Source organism: Chrysemys picta, chromosome 5 (genome assembly GCF_011386835.1).
Source record: "Chrysemys picta bellii isolate R12L10 chromosome 5, ASM1138683v2, whole genome shotgun sequence".
Classification (NCBI taxonomy): Eukaryota; Metazoa; Chordata; order Testudines; family Emydidae; genus Chrysemys; species Chrysemys picta.
Window position 1 is genome coordinate 55,899,694 of NC_088795.1, and position 17,619 is coordinate 55,917,312.

Genomic DNA, 17,619 nt, shown 5'->3' on the forward strand with positions numbered 1-17,619 from the left:
AATAAAAAATCAGAGTTTTATTCACAAGTGTCAACAGCAGAGAGAAATATGTGAAATTGTGTAAGTGATCAAACAGGCTTAAGCTGATATAAAATACATGATTTCCACCACATTAGTAGAATACTAAGAAGACAGAACTTACCTACCAGTGCTAACATAGATCAAGCTGTTTGATTAAATAAAAAAAAATCAATTCATGAATATTTTCACAAATAAAAGTTCTGGGTTCAGTTTCTATCATTTGTAAGATCAATCTTTACTTCAAAATATTTTTCAGATAACTCAGCACATCTTCATTTTTACATGATTCATTCATACATGGAAGCCAGACATTCAGGCACACAATTTTGAGACACCTTTGGAAAATTTGGCCCACTGTGTCTATCTGAAATTAAGCACATTATAAAGAGGCTATGGGAAGTCTCTCTACCTAGGCCCTGCCTGTGTACTAGCAGATTTTCCTTTATCACCTCTCTTCTTGCCACCACAAATTATGCTTTTGTTTAATATTAAGTCCTTAAAATGCACTTCTACTCAGAAAAGGGACTTTATTAAACTGCAACCTGATACTCAATGCATCCTACTATATTTTATTACTATGATTGCCATTATCCATATAAATACCTAATCCTTGTTTAAAATCCTACTGAGCTTAGACTTCAATGATAACCCTGTTGAAATGATTGCCACTAGGCTAATTGTACATTGTACAAAAAAATATTTACTTTTACCAGTTTAATTTTTTTCCTTGAATCCCCCTTCTTTTGACACTATGAGAAACAGCCAACGGGAGTGCTCAATTTACCCTGTCCGTACAGGCCCATTTTGTATAGTTCCCTCATGTTCCCTCTCAAAACAGTCCTCATCTTTTCATTTTCTCCACACATGAATATTGTTCCAGACCTTGAAATAGTTTTCAGCATCAGGCTCCACACTATTACTTTTTATTTTATTTTTTTAGATAGGGCAACTAGATAGAAGTCAGTATTCAGAATAAGGACATAGCACTGATTTATAGAACACTATAACATTTTCAGTACTGTTTTCCATCCCATTCCCTATGCATCCTAGCATATTACTTGTTTTTGATTCAGCAGTTTTCATTGAGCTGTCCAAAAACTACCATGTTCTTTTTCCTAATTTAAAACCCAAGAATGTGTATGAGGAGCTCAAGTTATTTCTTCCACCGTGCATTATCTTATATTTGCCAACATTGAATTTCATTTGCCATCATGCTACCCATTTACCTAGCTTTTTAGATCCTTTGGGAGTTCCTTACAGTCTTCACTAATCTAAGTAATTTTGCTATACAACCAGTCCCATCCAGGCTCCCATTCCAATAATCAATTTACCCATTTTAGTAGCAAGCCTATGGTTGTCTCAGAAATAAAACTCTTTCAGTGAGAATCCCACCAACCCCCAGCTGCTAAATTCTTCCCTGATGACCAGACCCACTCACCAAGTTTCCAGCGAGCGACATGTATGGAAATGCCTTCTCCACCACTGGCACCACTTTCGGATCTCCTCCCCTTATGGCCCAAATTTTGATTAACAAATCCACCTCACTCAGCTGCCAAACATTCATTTAGTCCCAATCCATTGAGTGCATACTCCCTTTAAGGCACCTGAAAGTTTTTTAGCATGGGTCACAAAATAGCTCAAATAAACACAAAGGTACACCATGAATGTATGATAAGAGATCAAACATTCAAATGAAAGTTTCTTAGTGATTCTCTCAAGAAAAATATTAGGAAATAAAATGCAAAAATTGATACTAATACAATGTTAAAGCTGATTACTTAAACTAAAAACACAGAGGCAACTGAAAAATTAAGGATATGACAATAATATGGGTCTATATGCATACAGTCATGCCTGCATTTCCTATGAAATTATGCTATTCGTTATACAGGTGGTGGCTTAGATGTACATGTTTCACAAGATGCCTGTGACTGTGCATGGAATTTTATAAACAAAACATATCAATGAAATGGATGTTTGAGGCCATATGACATGTGAGCAGATCTATAGTTACAGTTACTCCCAAATTAAAATTAAAACCATATTTAATAAATAGTAAATAATAAATAACTATACTTGAACTGCATAATTAATAGAAAATTCTGCATCTTGGTTTGCTTTGTCTCTGGAAAAGATTCCACTGAATCTATATCCTGTAGGACTTTTTAATGTATTGTGTGATGAATATTATGTTCTTATAAGACTTATTAGTTGCCAGAGTGATAAATAAATAATGGATTCCCTGAATTGCATGCTGTTTGAATTAAAGTCATGTAGAAATATATTTTTCTAAAAGAACATATGGTGGCCATGGCTACTGCAGAAAGCATTACAGTAATTTCTTTAGTGCAGAACATATTCTGTGCTTTTGTAAATATTGAGTGCCATTGAGCATCTAAAATACTTCTATCTAGAAGCTGGCAGAAAAATTACATTACATAAAACCTATGACATACAGAATCCTGCAAGAAATATTGGTGCTCAGCAGTAAATTCTTTCTGTCAATTGAACTCAACATCCCTCAAGGTATACGCTCCATTTACACTGGTATCAAAACTACAGCAAAGTTTGATTTCATTATGAATGCACAAGGCAAAAAAAATCTGGAGTTTCAAATGGAAGTTGTAGAATGCGGCAATGATGTTGCTAGATGTTGCAAAATGGCTGCACGAGTCATAATATATGACATAAAATACCTCCATTCAGAGTGCTCTCTGCAGGTAAAAATCAGAAACCAGGCACTTAGCTAAAAGAAAAGCCAACAGAAACAGGAGGCAGAGAGATTCTAGCCTGGAGTATCTGAGCACCTAGAAGAAAAGTCCACATAGTCCTGCTGGGTGACTTCCATTGAATAACACCAAGTTCCTGAACAGACGAGACACAGAAAAGCAGGACCAGTGGAATTTTAAGGTTTCAACAAGATATACTGTTAATCAGGAAGAAGAAGAAAAGAGTAAAGACACAGAAAGGCTGAAACACCATCAGCTATTGTAGTTATATATCTTTGGTACCTCTGCCCTAATTAAATTCATTAACATCCCATTATTGTATATATATTGTGTCTATATAATTTCCTACTGAGTAATAAAATAACCTTTAGTTATCACTTTAACTTTAAATATTCAGTATTTTTGTGTAAAATATACCTTTGCACCCTGTAAAGGCTGGTATTATAGGATCTCAGCTAAAACATCTAAAAAAGGACAAGTGATAGAAACCCCATTGCTTTAGACATGTAATAGTGAGCTAAAAGTGTGCAATCTTGGACTGGCATGGCAATGTATATGATGAACTAATGGGCCTTTAACTACTGTGCTTCTATGACAGTTATGTGATGCCAAAATTTTAATAAGGGGCTCCCTTAAAAATCATAGAATCATAGGACTGGAAGGGAATTCGAGAGGTCATCTAGTCCAGTCCCCTGCACTCATGGCAGTAATAAGTATTATCTAGACCATCCCTGACAGGTGTTGTCTAACCTGCTTTTTAAATGTTCTGCCTTAGTTGGTAGTATATGTGATATTCCTCACCAGACTCCACCATCTTCCTCATCCCTTACCAAAACCACCACTAACTTTGTATTCCCTTCAATTCCCTCACCTCCTAAAGATCCAGCTGTTCCACACTCAAATGTCAGGTTGGAGGGAGGTTACCAGTGGAGTTCCTCAAGATTCGGTTTTGGGTCCGATTTTATTTAATCTATTTATTACTGACCTCGGAACCAAATGTAGGAGTGGGCTGATAAAGTTTGCAGATGACACAAAGTTGGGAGGTATTGCCAATTCGGAGAAGGATCGGGATATCCTGCAGGGAGATTTGGATGACCTTGTAAACTGGAGCAATAGGATGAAATTTAATAGTGAGAAGTGTAAGATTATGCATTTAGGGATGACTAACAAGAATTTTAGTTATAAGTTGGGGATGCATCAGTTGGAAGTAACGGAAGAGGAGAAGGACCTCGGAGTCCTGGTTGATCGCAGGATGACTATGAGTCGGCAATGTGACGTGGCTGTGAAAAAAGCTAATGCGGTCTTGGGATGCATTAGGCGAGGTATTTCTAGTAGGGATAAGGAGGTGCTGGTTCCGTTATACAAGGCACTGGTGAGACCTCATTTGGAGTACTGTGTGCAGTTCTGGTCTCCCATGTTTAAAAAGGATGAAATCAAACTGGAACGGATACAGAGAAGGGCCACTAGGATGATCCGAGGAATGGAAAATCTGTCGTATAAAAGGAGACTCGAGGAGCTCCGTTTGTTTACCTTAACCAAAAGAAGGCTGAGGGGGGATATGATTGCTCTCTTTAAATATATCAGAGGGATAAATACCAGGGAGGGAGAGGAACTATTTCAGCTCAGTACTAATGTGGACACGAGAACAAATGGATATAAACTGGCCATCGGGAAGTTTAGGCTTGAAATTAGACGAAGGTTTCTAACCATCAGAGGGGTGAAGTTTTGGAACAGCCTTTCGAGGGAAACAGTGGGGGCGAAAGACCTCTCTGGCTTTAAGATTAAGCTTGATAAGTTTATGGAGGGGATGGTTTGATGGGATAAAGTGATTTTAGTCAATAGGTCAATAACGTGCCATCGCTGGTAATTAGTAACAATGGTCAATGATGGGATATTAAAAGTTACTACAGAGAACTTCTTCCAGAGGGTCTGGCTAGAGAATCTTGCCCGCACACTCAGGGTTCAGCTGATCGCCATATTTGGGGTCGGGAAGGAATTTTCCTCCAGGGTGGATTGGCAGAGGCCCTGGAGGTTTTTCGCCTTCCTCCACAGCATGTGGCAGGGGTCGCTTGCTGGAGGATTCTCAGCGATTTGAAGTCTTTAAATCATGATTTGGGGACTTCAACAGGTGAGTTAAGGGAGAGAATTCTTCCAGGAGTGGGTGGGTCAGCTTTTGTGGCCCGCATCATGCAGGAGGTCAGACTAGATGATCATAATGGTCCCTTCTGACCTTAGAGTCTATGAGTCTATGAGTCTATAAATCCTGCCCCCTCCCCCCCACATGCTTCCCTCTTTCCACCATATTATGGAGTTTTCTCTAGGTATCTCTCCCTACTTGAATCTCCTTGAACTTCACTGCCTTTTGATTCATTTCAACATCCAGTTCAGAATTGTTCTAATTTTTTTTAGCCCTCCAGCCTACCTTATTTCTCTCTACTGCCCTTCCAACTCCATACACTTGCCTAGCAGCAGCTTTCTCTTTCCCTCCACACAACTATTATTTTATTCTCACTGTTGGTGAGAATCTTCTAAAATCCCTTAATCTCTTTCAAGTTCTGTCCAAAAATCCCTTTTGTCCCTTTCCTATACCTTTTTCTCTGCTCCTCACCCATTATTATTAAAGTGTAAATTGTCTTGATTTGTCAAGTATCTATTCAGAAATCTAGGAAGGTCCTAAAATTTAAACCACATAATTAAAAACTTAAAGTGTTCAATAAAATACTTTGTAAAATATATATTAAATAAATACAATTGTTCCAAATCAAAGACAGTCCCACAAAAATGAAAATCATTAATCCTGCCATATTATGGGACCCTAGTTAAATCATCATTCAGCCTCCAGTTCCTCCTCTTATGGACTCCAATTTCTCCAAATGGGTCTGAGACACGAACTCTGCAGTGCATGTGAAAGAATACCAGGCTTCAACAGACTAAGCATGGAAAGTGAATTCCAGTACAGAAGATGTTTAGCTCACTTAAGCACTGCTGCTGATCTCAGTAGTGGCAGTACAGGCCCAGGGAGAGAGGCAGCCTCTTAGCTAAACAGTTACAAAATTATTTAGGGCCTTTTAAGATAAAATCAAATTCTTGAGCTCCACCAGGGAGCTCCATCAGGAGGCAGTTCATCTCTCATAGCATTGGTGTTCTGTGCTACCTTCATATGTGGTTTCAATACATATTGTTTAATTCTGAATAATACCTTAGAAGACAGTTTGTATGAAACGATGCGTTAGAGAGAAGGTGGGTGAGGTAATATTTATTGGACCAACTTTTGTTGGTGAGAGAACAGAAGAGAGATTGGTTCAATAGAAGATATTACCTCACCCAACTTTTCACCCTAATATCCTGGGACTGACACGGCTCCATCAACACTGCATACAAAGATGCATTGTACTGTGTTTTGCTAAGAACATAAAATGTGTCATCCTTCTTTGAATGATGGTTATGAGAAAAAGACTATTCCCTTAGAACCCAATCTTGCTCCCAATCTGGCAAAACTTGTATTGGTATATGTGACAGATATTGCAACCAGATGCAATATCTTTGGAGACCATATTGTGTTAAGAGTATTAATAGCTTATGTATAACTGCGTGCCAGGGACTGTATGCAATTCCTAGAGAGAGAGTTGCCACAGCTCCTCTAGGAACTCAGAACAGGGGAGAGGTGATTAGAGTGAATCACTCAGATTGTAAACACCTCCCGCGAGGTACCAACCCTGTAGGAGTCTTGCATATCCTAGTTCAAACTGCTTTTTCCAGAAACCAATAGACAAAGAAATGACTTATGGTATCAAAAGACTGTGTTTCAACTAACTCAGGGCCTTCTTTCTGATCCAGCAGATGGACAGGACCTTCTGTCCCAGGAGCCCCCAACCCTTATGAAAGGGTTGGAAAGACTTGGCCTATTATGGCCCAGTAAGACTGATGGATGACCTCTAGCAAGCTTTTAGCATGTGCATAGGAACTTGAATTGTTTTATATGCTTTCTATGTAAAGTTTTTACCTTAAGAATAAATGTGCTTGTTTAGAAAGAGCTGTGTGGTAACTGCTGGCATTACAGTGATCATAGCCCTCGGGAAGAAAGCAAAGCACAGGGGCTGGCCTTTAGGCAGACTGGCTTGCGGGGAATATCACAGTGAAAGGCAGGGAGCTGTGCAGCCTTAAAACGGCTGGGGAGGAGAGAGAGAGAGAGAAGTCATCACCCAAGAGAGGTGATAACTGGGATCCGCAAACCCTAAGTGGGTACCCTTGAAGGACCATGGGGGGGGGAATACAGGCAACTTTATCCTGAAACTGTGACAGTTACCAATGAGAAAAGGAGCATGCCTTTATTAAGAAAAAAGTACAGTTTTCATTCCACGTTCACTGTCAACAATGACAGTCTGAATGCAGGAAAAGGAATTATATGATTCATGATAAGGTCTTTAAAAGATTTCAACTGACAGTATTCTTATAATCCTTTTATGTGAAAAGAGATTTGTTTTCACTTACAGTATTCACATGTTTTCTATACAAAACGGAACGCTTTTCTATATGGGCCATTTTAAACAGCTTTCTTTAGAGGAAATAGAGAAAAAAGCAAGTTTTTTTTTATTTCACGTGTGAAAGCATTCTCTCCCCTTGGCCCTGATTTTTAAATAAGTAATTGGCTCGTATATTTTTCTACAGACCTTTAGTCCCTGAAGAATGCAAAAGAACAGCTCAGTCTGCACAGATATTGACGTCTGAATGCTCAAGACATTGTCGGAATGGGCACTGCACTCCAACGGGAAAATGCTGCTGTAATCAAGGCTGGGAAGGAGAATTCTGCAGAACTGGTTAGTATTTAGGTTCATGACAATGAATGAAAATAGCAATTACCTACCCCAAAAATTGCCTTTAATGACTTGCTGAGATAAAATCTTTGATCAAGCAAATTTACTGTAGCTTCTAGAAGCACAGAACAAACAGGCGCTTTGATACCATGGTGATGGGTGAAGTAGAAGACCAGATGAAAGATCTACAATATGTAATATTTAAGGCTACAATGTGAGATCCTTAAGTAGAGCATGTAGAGTTCCATTAATTAATGGCAATAACATTATAGACTACAATATACTCCTATTTTACCTTTCAACCATGTTGTAAAATACAAAGGAAATTCTAGTAATATAAATCAGGAATCAGATTTCAAGAGACATTTAGGTGCCTTATTCTCACTGAAATCAAAGGGAATTAGGCAACTAAATACAGTACCTTGAAAAATCTGGTCCTAAATCACTGAACCTGCAGTCTCCCCCCACATAGAATTACCACTGACTAAAATAAGAGTTACCTGCTGAGAAGGGGCTGCAGGATCTGTCCCTACAATTATTCCTTTGCATACTTTAAAGTCAGCCAGTTTGATGTGGTCTTTTATTTAAAATGCCTTTGCATTTTTATTTTATTTTTCCCTATAAGATACTGTGACTCTAGTTAATTTGATTAAAGAGAATTTGATAAATATTTCAGCACAAGATATAACTGATAATTGTAAAATGTTTATAATCCACTGGGAAAATTCTCTGGGTTATAAACACTTACATATTTTAAATCCATCAAATTGTTGCCAAGCCTTCTTTTTTTTTTAAATCTATGTTCCAACTTTTTTCTGGGACCCAGTACTTTGCTCTGGGTGTGTCATCAAAGGAAGCAAAAGTTAATGAACAAACCCTAATCCCAAAGCTGAGCTGATGTCTGAGCTGATGATGGCTCAGACAAGGATGTGGGTATACAATAAAAAGCAAGTAAGACAGATGATGGCAGCACAGCACTAGCTGGGAAAAGAATCCCATACAGCAGCACAAAAGGGCAGACCCTCTGCACAGAAGCCCTAAAATCTGCAAGTCTGTACTCTGGACAGTACCCCTTCCACTTTCCCTACCCAAGGGGAGCTCCAGGAAGAAGCTCCGATGTGAATCTAATGGAGTGCTTAATCATCCCTCCCCTTCTGGCAGGTTGGCTGTAGGATGATCTGATATAGTCCAGTACTTGCAACTTAGGAAAGAGCAAGGATTCTCTCTTTACTACATGTCAGACTACACTTAGCAATGGTGCTCAGATCCCTGGATGGGACCTTGTGCCACTAACGTATTCTAAATAATAAAAGTAAATAATTGTGAGTCAATAATCTGGTTCTAAGAGGGGCTTATAGTGAAAAATAGAAATTGTTAATGAAAACCAAGAGACCTGAGTTTTTATACATCTATTTTGTCTTAGACATCATTAAATATCATCAGGGTGGCATCATCATGACAAAAACCGTCTGAATATTTTCATCATAATACTGCCCAGCCCAAACAAAGGGCTAAAAAAAGTTACACAATTGCAGTTACTTATTGTTGGTTTGGCTAAAATTAGTTAGAACTCAATATAATATTTACAGTTAAAAATTCTCTGGAAATTCTGAGTAACAGAATAATAAAGAATTGCAGTGGTAAATTTTCAGGGATCTTTTAAAGAGACACTAAGTGCCTAAGGCCCAAATTTTTTAAGATATTTAGGGATTGACTCTCAATGGGATTTAAGCTGCTAAATGACTAAATCCCCACTTTTAAGAAAGAGATTTAAGCTCCTAAATCAGTTAAGTGTTGCTATGAGGAGCACTGCAAGACCTAAATATCTTTTAAAATGTGGACCTAATGACTTAGGAATTTAAGTCCCATTTTTAAAAGTGACTTTGGGCCAGATTTTTTAAGGGTATTTAGGTGTTGCTTTGCTCAACATTGTAATGTCTAACTGACATAGATGCCTAAGTCTCACTGAAAGTCAATGGGACTTAGGTGCCAAGTAACTTTTGAAAATGAGATTTAGGTACCTAAGCCAGGGAGAACAATGCCTAAATACCTTTATAAACTTGAACCCTAGATTTCCAAGTGCCTAACTCACTTTTTAAAAAGAGACCGAGGAACCTAAGTCAATTAAACACTTTTGAAAATTTTGCCATAAATCAAATAGCTATTTATATTCACAATCCATTACTTGCGAGGTCCTCTTAGAAGCATGAAAACAGTATTTATAGTTCTGGGTATCCATTCTGCAACTTTTTTTTAGCACCATTAACTCCTTCATACTCCATACTTTTAATTTTTTTTTCTTATCATTACAGTCACTGGCGCGAAGTAGCTCTCATGTCATGTGCATGCCTTTGATTTTTCTATTTCTTAGTAAGATTCTCAACATGAATTAGAATACTTTTTTCCCCCCACAGCAAAATGTGATCCAGCATGTCGACATGGAGGTGTCTGTGTAAGACCCAATAAGTGCTTGTGTAAAAAAGGATATCTTGGCCCCCAGTGTGAACAAGTGGATAGAAACATCCGAAGAGTGACAAGGGCAGGTATTCTTGATCAGATTATAGACATGACATCCTATTTGCTGGATCTAACCAGCTACATTGTATAGTTTCTGGGACTATTTGGATACTACATTTTCAACGGGCATTTATTTTGAATCCTGTCATTTTAAAAAGACTGTTATCCTGCTATAAACACCGGTGATTCAATTTACTTTTATTAATTTAACTATAATTTCCAGACATGTGCAGATAATTTTTTTTCATGTGTATATATATATCCATACATCGGCACAGATGTATAGATGTACAACACACGCAAAACCCCATCATAAGTGTGGTTGCATAACTAGTGGAATTTTTGAAATATATTTCTTCATGTGAAATAGTTTACACAGTGTTTCCACTTAAACCACATTTTCATCAAAGGACTCTTACGATGTCATAATGGATTCTTTGACATCCCAGCAATTTTACATCTGTAACTATCTGATTATAACAATAAAGAGAGGAGTTTTGAAACATTACTGTACAAACTGCTGGATTTAATTAAATTTGGTTATAACAGTTTTTAAGGTGAAATAAACTACACTATGAGATAATATTTCCAGACTCCTTAATGCATTCCTAAATAGGCAATTCATTGTAAGATTGTAACCTTCACCTTCATCAATGTATCTCTATTACAGAATGTTATGCACTTACTTCTTTATCTGGCATAGATGCAGAAATCTGGTTATTGCAACTTAATATCAAGATTGTTTCAAGTGTTTAATAATTAAATTATATCAGCATATCTCAAAACGAGTCATCCTAGAAGGTCTGCTTTTTATCATATATTTTATTTAACATTGGGCACTGGGTTCATGTTACATATTTATATTATTTTATTTTATTTTTATAATATAGACATCACCTAGATGAAACAGCTTTACCATGTCCTGTAAAATACTAAAGTTACATTTTTCACCAACTTAATTGGAATGACGGGGAATGAGAGAGCAAACACTCTTAAATGTGTTGTGGATCTAATCTAGACATGTATCCTTGTGTCAACATGTATTCTTTTACGACGGATGAAAAAACAACCACCAATCAATCTTTGTAGAATTCCAGCATATCATAAAAATGTTTATAAAAAGTGCTTTTCACTGTAACAGGACTGCCCAGATTATACATGATTAGACTGTTACAGATTTCACACTGAATGGAACTTCACTGGACAAGAGCTCATTTTAGCAAATCTTGGCTACATAAGGTGTCACTTGTACAAAACATTATATGACAATTATTGCCAAATATGGTTTTAAATGTAAATGTTCCTTGAAGAGTTAACAAAAAATGAATTTTTGTAAATGTATCAATAAATTTGGTGTACATGCTGTATTCAGGTTTTTTAAAGCATTAGTTAATATTTTAACTATAGACACCTTCAGACCGGGGGACCACCCCCAATCCACCCCTGCCCTTTGATCCCGTGATGTGTAGCCAGATCTGTGTGTTCATACCTGTCACATATAAGGTTTCCTTTGCACTGCCTTACAGAAAAACTTACCTACAAAGAGAGAACAGAACAACCACAGTGTTCCCATCATAGTCCTATAAACTGCTGTTCCTATATCAACAGTGGATAGTAGTTTAAGCAATGCAGTCTAACATAGTCCAGCAAGATTTCCCACCAATAAGAAAATGACCTCTATAGGACAGTGACTTTTAACTAATTTTCCATTAATGGATGTTTTCAGTCTCTTATTTTAATACATCTGAAATTTGCAAGGAAAGTATGCTTGATATTTGTCCCGATCTGTGTTAAGAGACTGGCTAAAGTGAACAGAAAGCTACACTTGCCTTCCATATACGATTACTTGGGTTTCAGCTGACCTCGTGCCAAATGGAAATTGGTTGAGAAATCTTGGTTGAGTGCTTAGTGAACAATAGTCTGCATTAAAAAGTGCATGCATAATTTTGCACAATGTAGATTCAAGTGACAGTCTATTCAAAGAAGTCTCAGGATTAAATGAGCATGGAGACCAAATTGCCCTCTTACCCCAGAAAAGGGTGGTCCCTTCTAGTCACACTAACACTTCATTGGCTAAGCAGTGTGACAAATCTTGCAATGAACCCTGCAGTAGCCTGCATCTGTAGGTTAATAGCAGCTCTTTGTCTCCACTGCTTTCTGCCTATAGTCTTTTTACTGAATTCCATCACAAAAAGTTTTACAATTAAAAAAAATGTCCTGACAACCATTTTTGTAAATTGACCTTACCAACTAATCTTCCCTTATTCAACGTGGGCGACATTAACAAAATGTGAACTTCTGGTGAATGAGCCAGCTGTCTAAATCTGTCAAATTGTGCAGTTTTATTATGCATTATACTATTCATAGAGTCAGCAAAATAAGAATAAAGTTACTGCAGTATTATTTGTAACATTTAAATATCCAACACAACTAGCACTTTTTTCACTTCCTTTAACAAAAGTAATTCCAAGCTGTAATTTACAGACTAACACGGCTACCCCTCTGAAACCTGTTCATATCAGCAGTGACTCTTAAATATTTTCCGTACCTAACTGAAGAGGAATGACATACCATTTTTACTAGTCACTTTCAAGTTCTTTGAAAAGAACCGAGCCCTAAGTGACATTATCTATTTTTGGTAAAAGACTAAATTCTTCTAGTAAGAAGTTATCCAGAGTCACGGATGTTAGCTTATAACAACAAAATGTCTGGTATCCAGAGGGCCCCTAGTTACTGTTACTGGTGAAAAGAGACATCAGCACTCCATTAAAGACAGGGTAAAATCCTGGCCTCATCAAAATCAATGGCAAAACACCCGTTTGACATCAGTGGGGCAGGATTCCATCCTAAAAATTTAAACATCCATATCAATTTATAAAATAAAATCCATTTGACACATTCCAGAAAGATTGCAATACTTATTACTAAGAATCGATCTAAAATATCGGGGGTGAGGGGAAAGGGGGAGATAGAGAGGAGTTTGTGTTTCATTGCATTATTAAACATCTTTTCCATCCAGTGGAAGCAGGCCTCTCTCCTTTAAGCCCCTCAGGGTGTGTAACATAACATGAGGACTGTCCATTTGAAAGAAGTTTGAATTGCATATTTTTCATTAGAAGTTTGAACTGCATATTTTTCAAAAGAAATTACACTAAATATTGAAAGGGGCGAGTAAACTAAGGTCACCTTTTCCTGACCTGACAGTCTAAAATGTTAAAGAAGTTTGACTGCAGAGAACTGACATGCAAAAATTAAATTATTTCTGTAGCACTCTTATTGCTAGTTTGCTATTCTTATGTATTCAGTAAGAGTTTTCCAGCATGAAAAACAGAGCTTCCAAATGAAACTGGCTAAATGGGGCAAACAGCTAAGGAGACCAGGTAGGGTTTTTCGCATGTGCTTGAGTTTCTCTCTCCTGTCTTTTATTTTAATAAGGTCATTATGAAACACATCCATGCTTTTGTTTCCAACACAATATACATTTCAAACATTCCTTCAGGTGTCTTTCCCCTCAAAGAGGAAAAAATGTATTTATATCAACATAGCTCTATTCTAGCTTCCAGCTGGATTGAACCCATTTATATTTCTCATTTTCCCACTTTACCACTGGCTAACTCTCTTTCCTCTCTCTGAAAAAAATAGCATGCACCACTGATCTGGTGGAAGGTCTAATATTTGCATATCCATTGAACCATCTTCTCTACTCCACATATGACAGTATGAGATGCAAAGACTTGTTCTGTTAAGAATTTGCCATAAAACTAGCCCCAAATTGTTCTACTTTCTAGTCACAAAAATCATTATGCTGATTTTTCTGACTTGTCCAACTGCAAATATTAGCCCAAAATCATCCCTCAGATTGGCACAAAGCATCTTCCATTGATTTTAAGGGAACTACATGTGCCCATCAAAGAGCAGATGTTGGCCCACAGTGTCTACAAGTCCTCAGAGGTTACTGTGTTCCATGCATCCAAATTATCCAAATATCAGTATCAGGGAGAACTATTCTGTACTGGCAGCCATGATAACTTCCTCATCTTTTGCTTCTCCCATTCACTTCTGTTAATTTTGGCATGATAGCTCTTTCCTCATAGCAAAGATCAGTATTTCCATGCTGTTTCTGCTCACTATTTTTTAATCCATATTATAGACAGATGCCTCACTAAAGTGGCCTTCCCATGGCACATTACATGCAGAATTTAAACAAAATACAGGTATTTTTAAGTGATAGTTTTGATTATTCCGCCTGTGTTATTTTTTTGGTCGATTGGTTTGGGGTTTTTTTCCACTTCTAATACTGTAGCTTGGTTGGCATTGGTCATTCACTATGTGCTGTGGTTCAGGAGTAGCAGTCTCGTGTCCCTCACTCTTAGATCATGAAGCTCAGTAGTGTCAAGGAGGTAACCTGCTTGAGCTAGGCAGTTGTTTATTATACAGTCAAACTTCCGGGTAGTTCAAAAAACAGCACTGGCATTAGCTTTGAAGGGGATTGTTTCCAGTCTAGCCATCAGAACCCTCAAATGAGAAACAGAAGGGGATTCCCCAGAATGAAGGAATGTGGATCCTCACAATTCTCTTTCCCTAGCATTGGATTACAAACAAGGATGAAGCTAACTTGCACACATGTGTGCCTGAGGCCCCAATCCTGCAAACACTTAAGCACAGGAGTAAATTTACACATGTGAGCAGTCCCACTGAGTTGAAGACTATTCACATGTATTAAGATAGTCATATGCATAAGTTGTTGCAGGATTGGAGCCTAAGGGAGAAAATTGATACTGCCTAAAAAGAAATATTGCTCAGCTAAATTTTCGCTGATTGTGCAAGTATTTAAGAAGGTATTAGATATTTAAAATAATCATTAATGTTAACTACCAAGTTAACAGTCTATTGAATTAGTCAAAATGTAATCTCATTAAAAGAACTGATCAAAAATGAGAAAAATATCATGACAAATTTTTGAAATTTCAAAGTTGTTTCCATTTGGTAGGTTTCAAAACTGACCTATTTGGGGTATTTTTAATCAATTTTTTACCCTAAACATTGGCAAAATGGTTTCCAATTTTCTTCGTTTACCAAAAACCAGGTTTTCATAACCATTTTACCAAAAACCTACTTTTTGATTTAAAAAAACCCTACTTTAATAAACATTTCAATAAAAAGTTTTGAAAAAAAATGTTGAAAAAGTCAATAGGGTTTTGATAAAATTTTCATCATTTTCAGGAGAGAACTGGGGAATATTTCAATACACTTTCCATTCAAAATTTTTTGACTAACTCTACTTTTCAGAGTATATAAGTATGAAAACAAGAGTGGAGACCACTTGAATGCTTAGCCTTCAATTACTATAGCGTTTCTCTGAGGGCCTGATCTAAAGTCCACTCTAGTCAACTGAAAGACTCCCACTGACGTTATTTTTAGGATTAAGTCCTTAGAAGATATCCACTTACTCAGCAGCAGGACTTCACTGCAGATATCACTGCATACATTATCCCTTCAAGCCTGTTCCTGCAGCCATTAGTCTCAAAGGAAGTTTTACTAGAGCAAGGACAGCAGATCCAGGCCTGTTTTTATGTACAGAGTATATCTAGTCCTTTTTGTGTTTTGTTACAGGTATTTCCATCAGTTATGTGAGGATTTTATTCTGTTGCCAGATTATTTTTTATTTGTTTAAAAATTTGTAGCACTTGACCCACAGTAAGTTATTCTCCTTTCACACATTTGATCTTATCTTAGGTTTTTAAATACATGCGAGCAGGCAAGAAGGTAACTAAAAAAATGCCAATGGTCCCATTTTATGAGCCAACCATAACAAGATACTGAAGTGGACCCCAACTGGACATTTAAGGTAAAATCCTGGATCCACTGAAATCAATGGCAGAACTTTTATTGATTTCAAAGGGACCAAGATTTCATCTATTGAACTTAACAATTCACTAGAACCTTGGACACATTTTCAAATATGGCGTAAGAATTCTACACCATTCAAATCCAATTGATAGCCCCAATCCTGCAAACACACAAGTAGTTAACTTTACTACCATGAGCAGTCCCATTGGACTAATAATGTTAAGCATGTGCATAAGTGTTTGCAGAATCAGGACTTGGGTGTTTGCGTACATGCATGCAATATACTGGGCAAAATTATGCCTGTAGATATGCACATCCATTGACATCAATGGGTGTTGTATGCACATATCCAATGGTAGAATTAGACATGCTATAAATTCATAGTAAGATCTTCCAAGAAATCAGAGTACTGCAGATAATTCCATGTGGATTTACAAAAGCTGTTCTGACTTACAAGGCGGTATTACTGATACATTGCCTTGAGAAAGAACAGTGTCACCACTTTACAGCCCAATATACATACATAAATAGTGACATATACCAAATATGCAATGGCTTAGATATGATGTGAGATTTCACTAAATAGTAAAGAGACTGATCACTCATCCATCCCCAGCCCACTTACAAGTTATTACTAATTACTAGTATGGGCTGTATATATAAAGGCGCCATACTTGCTGTCCTTACTCAAACAAAATTCCCACAGACTTTAGTAGGAGTTTTCTTTACAGAAGGACTGCAGGGTTGGGTTTGAAAGGAGCAATGGATAGATTTTATTGTTCTGGATGACCTACATATATTTCTAGTGATCATTTCAAACCATGTATGCTAATAGAAAACTCTTTACTGAACATGTGTACTACAATTCCTACAGTACATATACTGGCTTTTATAAACAAATATATTGGAAATTATCACTAGAAATGTGTTCAAACCAACAAGATGGTATCACATTGCATGAGATTTTTGTTTTAAATTCTACAAGCCAACATCCATCCCATTCCGAGTGACAAATGTGGCCCAGTGCATTAAATATTTAAGTTTCTTTGACATTGTTTAGGATATTTTCCCATTTGTTTAGTTTTGCAATAAAAATAAAACTGAAACAATACCGGATATAACAATATTTTAAAATTTCAAAGGTCTCCAGGACATCTTGAAATGTTAGAGAAAGTGCGTGCGTGCACATGAGTGTAGCAGCTGTGTTTGCCTTACCTCTTGGGGTTTTTTTATTTTTTTAAATCTGGAGGATGTGTGTTGCTACAAGAGTAGGAAGTAGTTTGCATCAGAAGGTGATGTGTTAATATGACATACAAATCCAATTAGTCCAGACATTTCTAGAAGGAGTCACAAAACGTAATGCACGCCCAGCATAGTACAAGCTAGACCCCATTCATACCAAGATAAACAGTCATAACAGGTGGAAACTCAACTGATGCATTTGCAGTAATCACCATTAATATCAGAGACAATAATTCTCCCAGTCAGCCTGCTATGCCCACATGGATAATAATGCAGGAATAGAGCCTCATTTGCAGCTATTAGTATTAACATTATTTTCCCAGTATTCTCTTTATAAATTTTCAGAAATATCATACTGTTTTTATTTGAATTAGGCAAAAAGCATATTTGTAACAATTTTAATAGTAGCCACTGCAAAAAAAGGGAAATTAGCAAAATTTGACATT

The 17,619-nt window shown here is 37.0% G+C and overlaps 1 protein-coding gene across 3 annotated transcripts in view; it reads left to right on the forward strand.

Moving 5' to 3' along the window:
- Positions 1-11,448, forward strand: part of HHIP (hedgehog interacting protein) — a 96,480-nt gene extending 85,032 nt beyond the window's left edge. Inside the window, exons 12-14 of one of the 3 annotated variants that reach the window (XM_065596435.1) lie at positions 7,419-7,567; positions 9,979-10,103; positions 10,972-11,448. In XM_065596435.1, coding sequence (XP_065452507.1) covers positions 7,419-7,567; positions 9,979-10,103; positions 10,972-10,986 — 289 coding nt within the window. In that variant the 3' untranslated portion in view covers positions 10,987-11,448. Of the gene's footprint in view, positions 1-7,418; positions 7,568-9,978; positions 10,867-10,971 lie in introns of those variants that run through there. The other 2 variants (XM_005284295.4, XM_005284294.4) reach the window with 2 other exon arrangements.
- Positions 11,449-17,619: the final 6,171 nt, after the last annotated feature.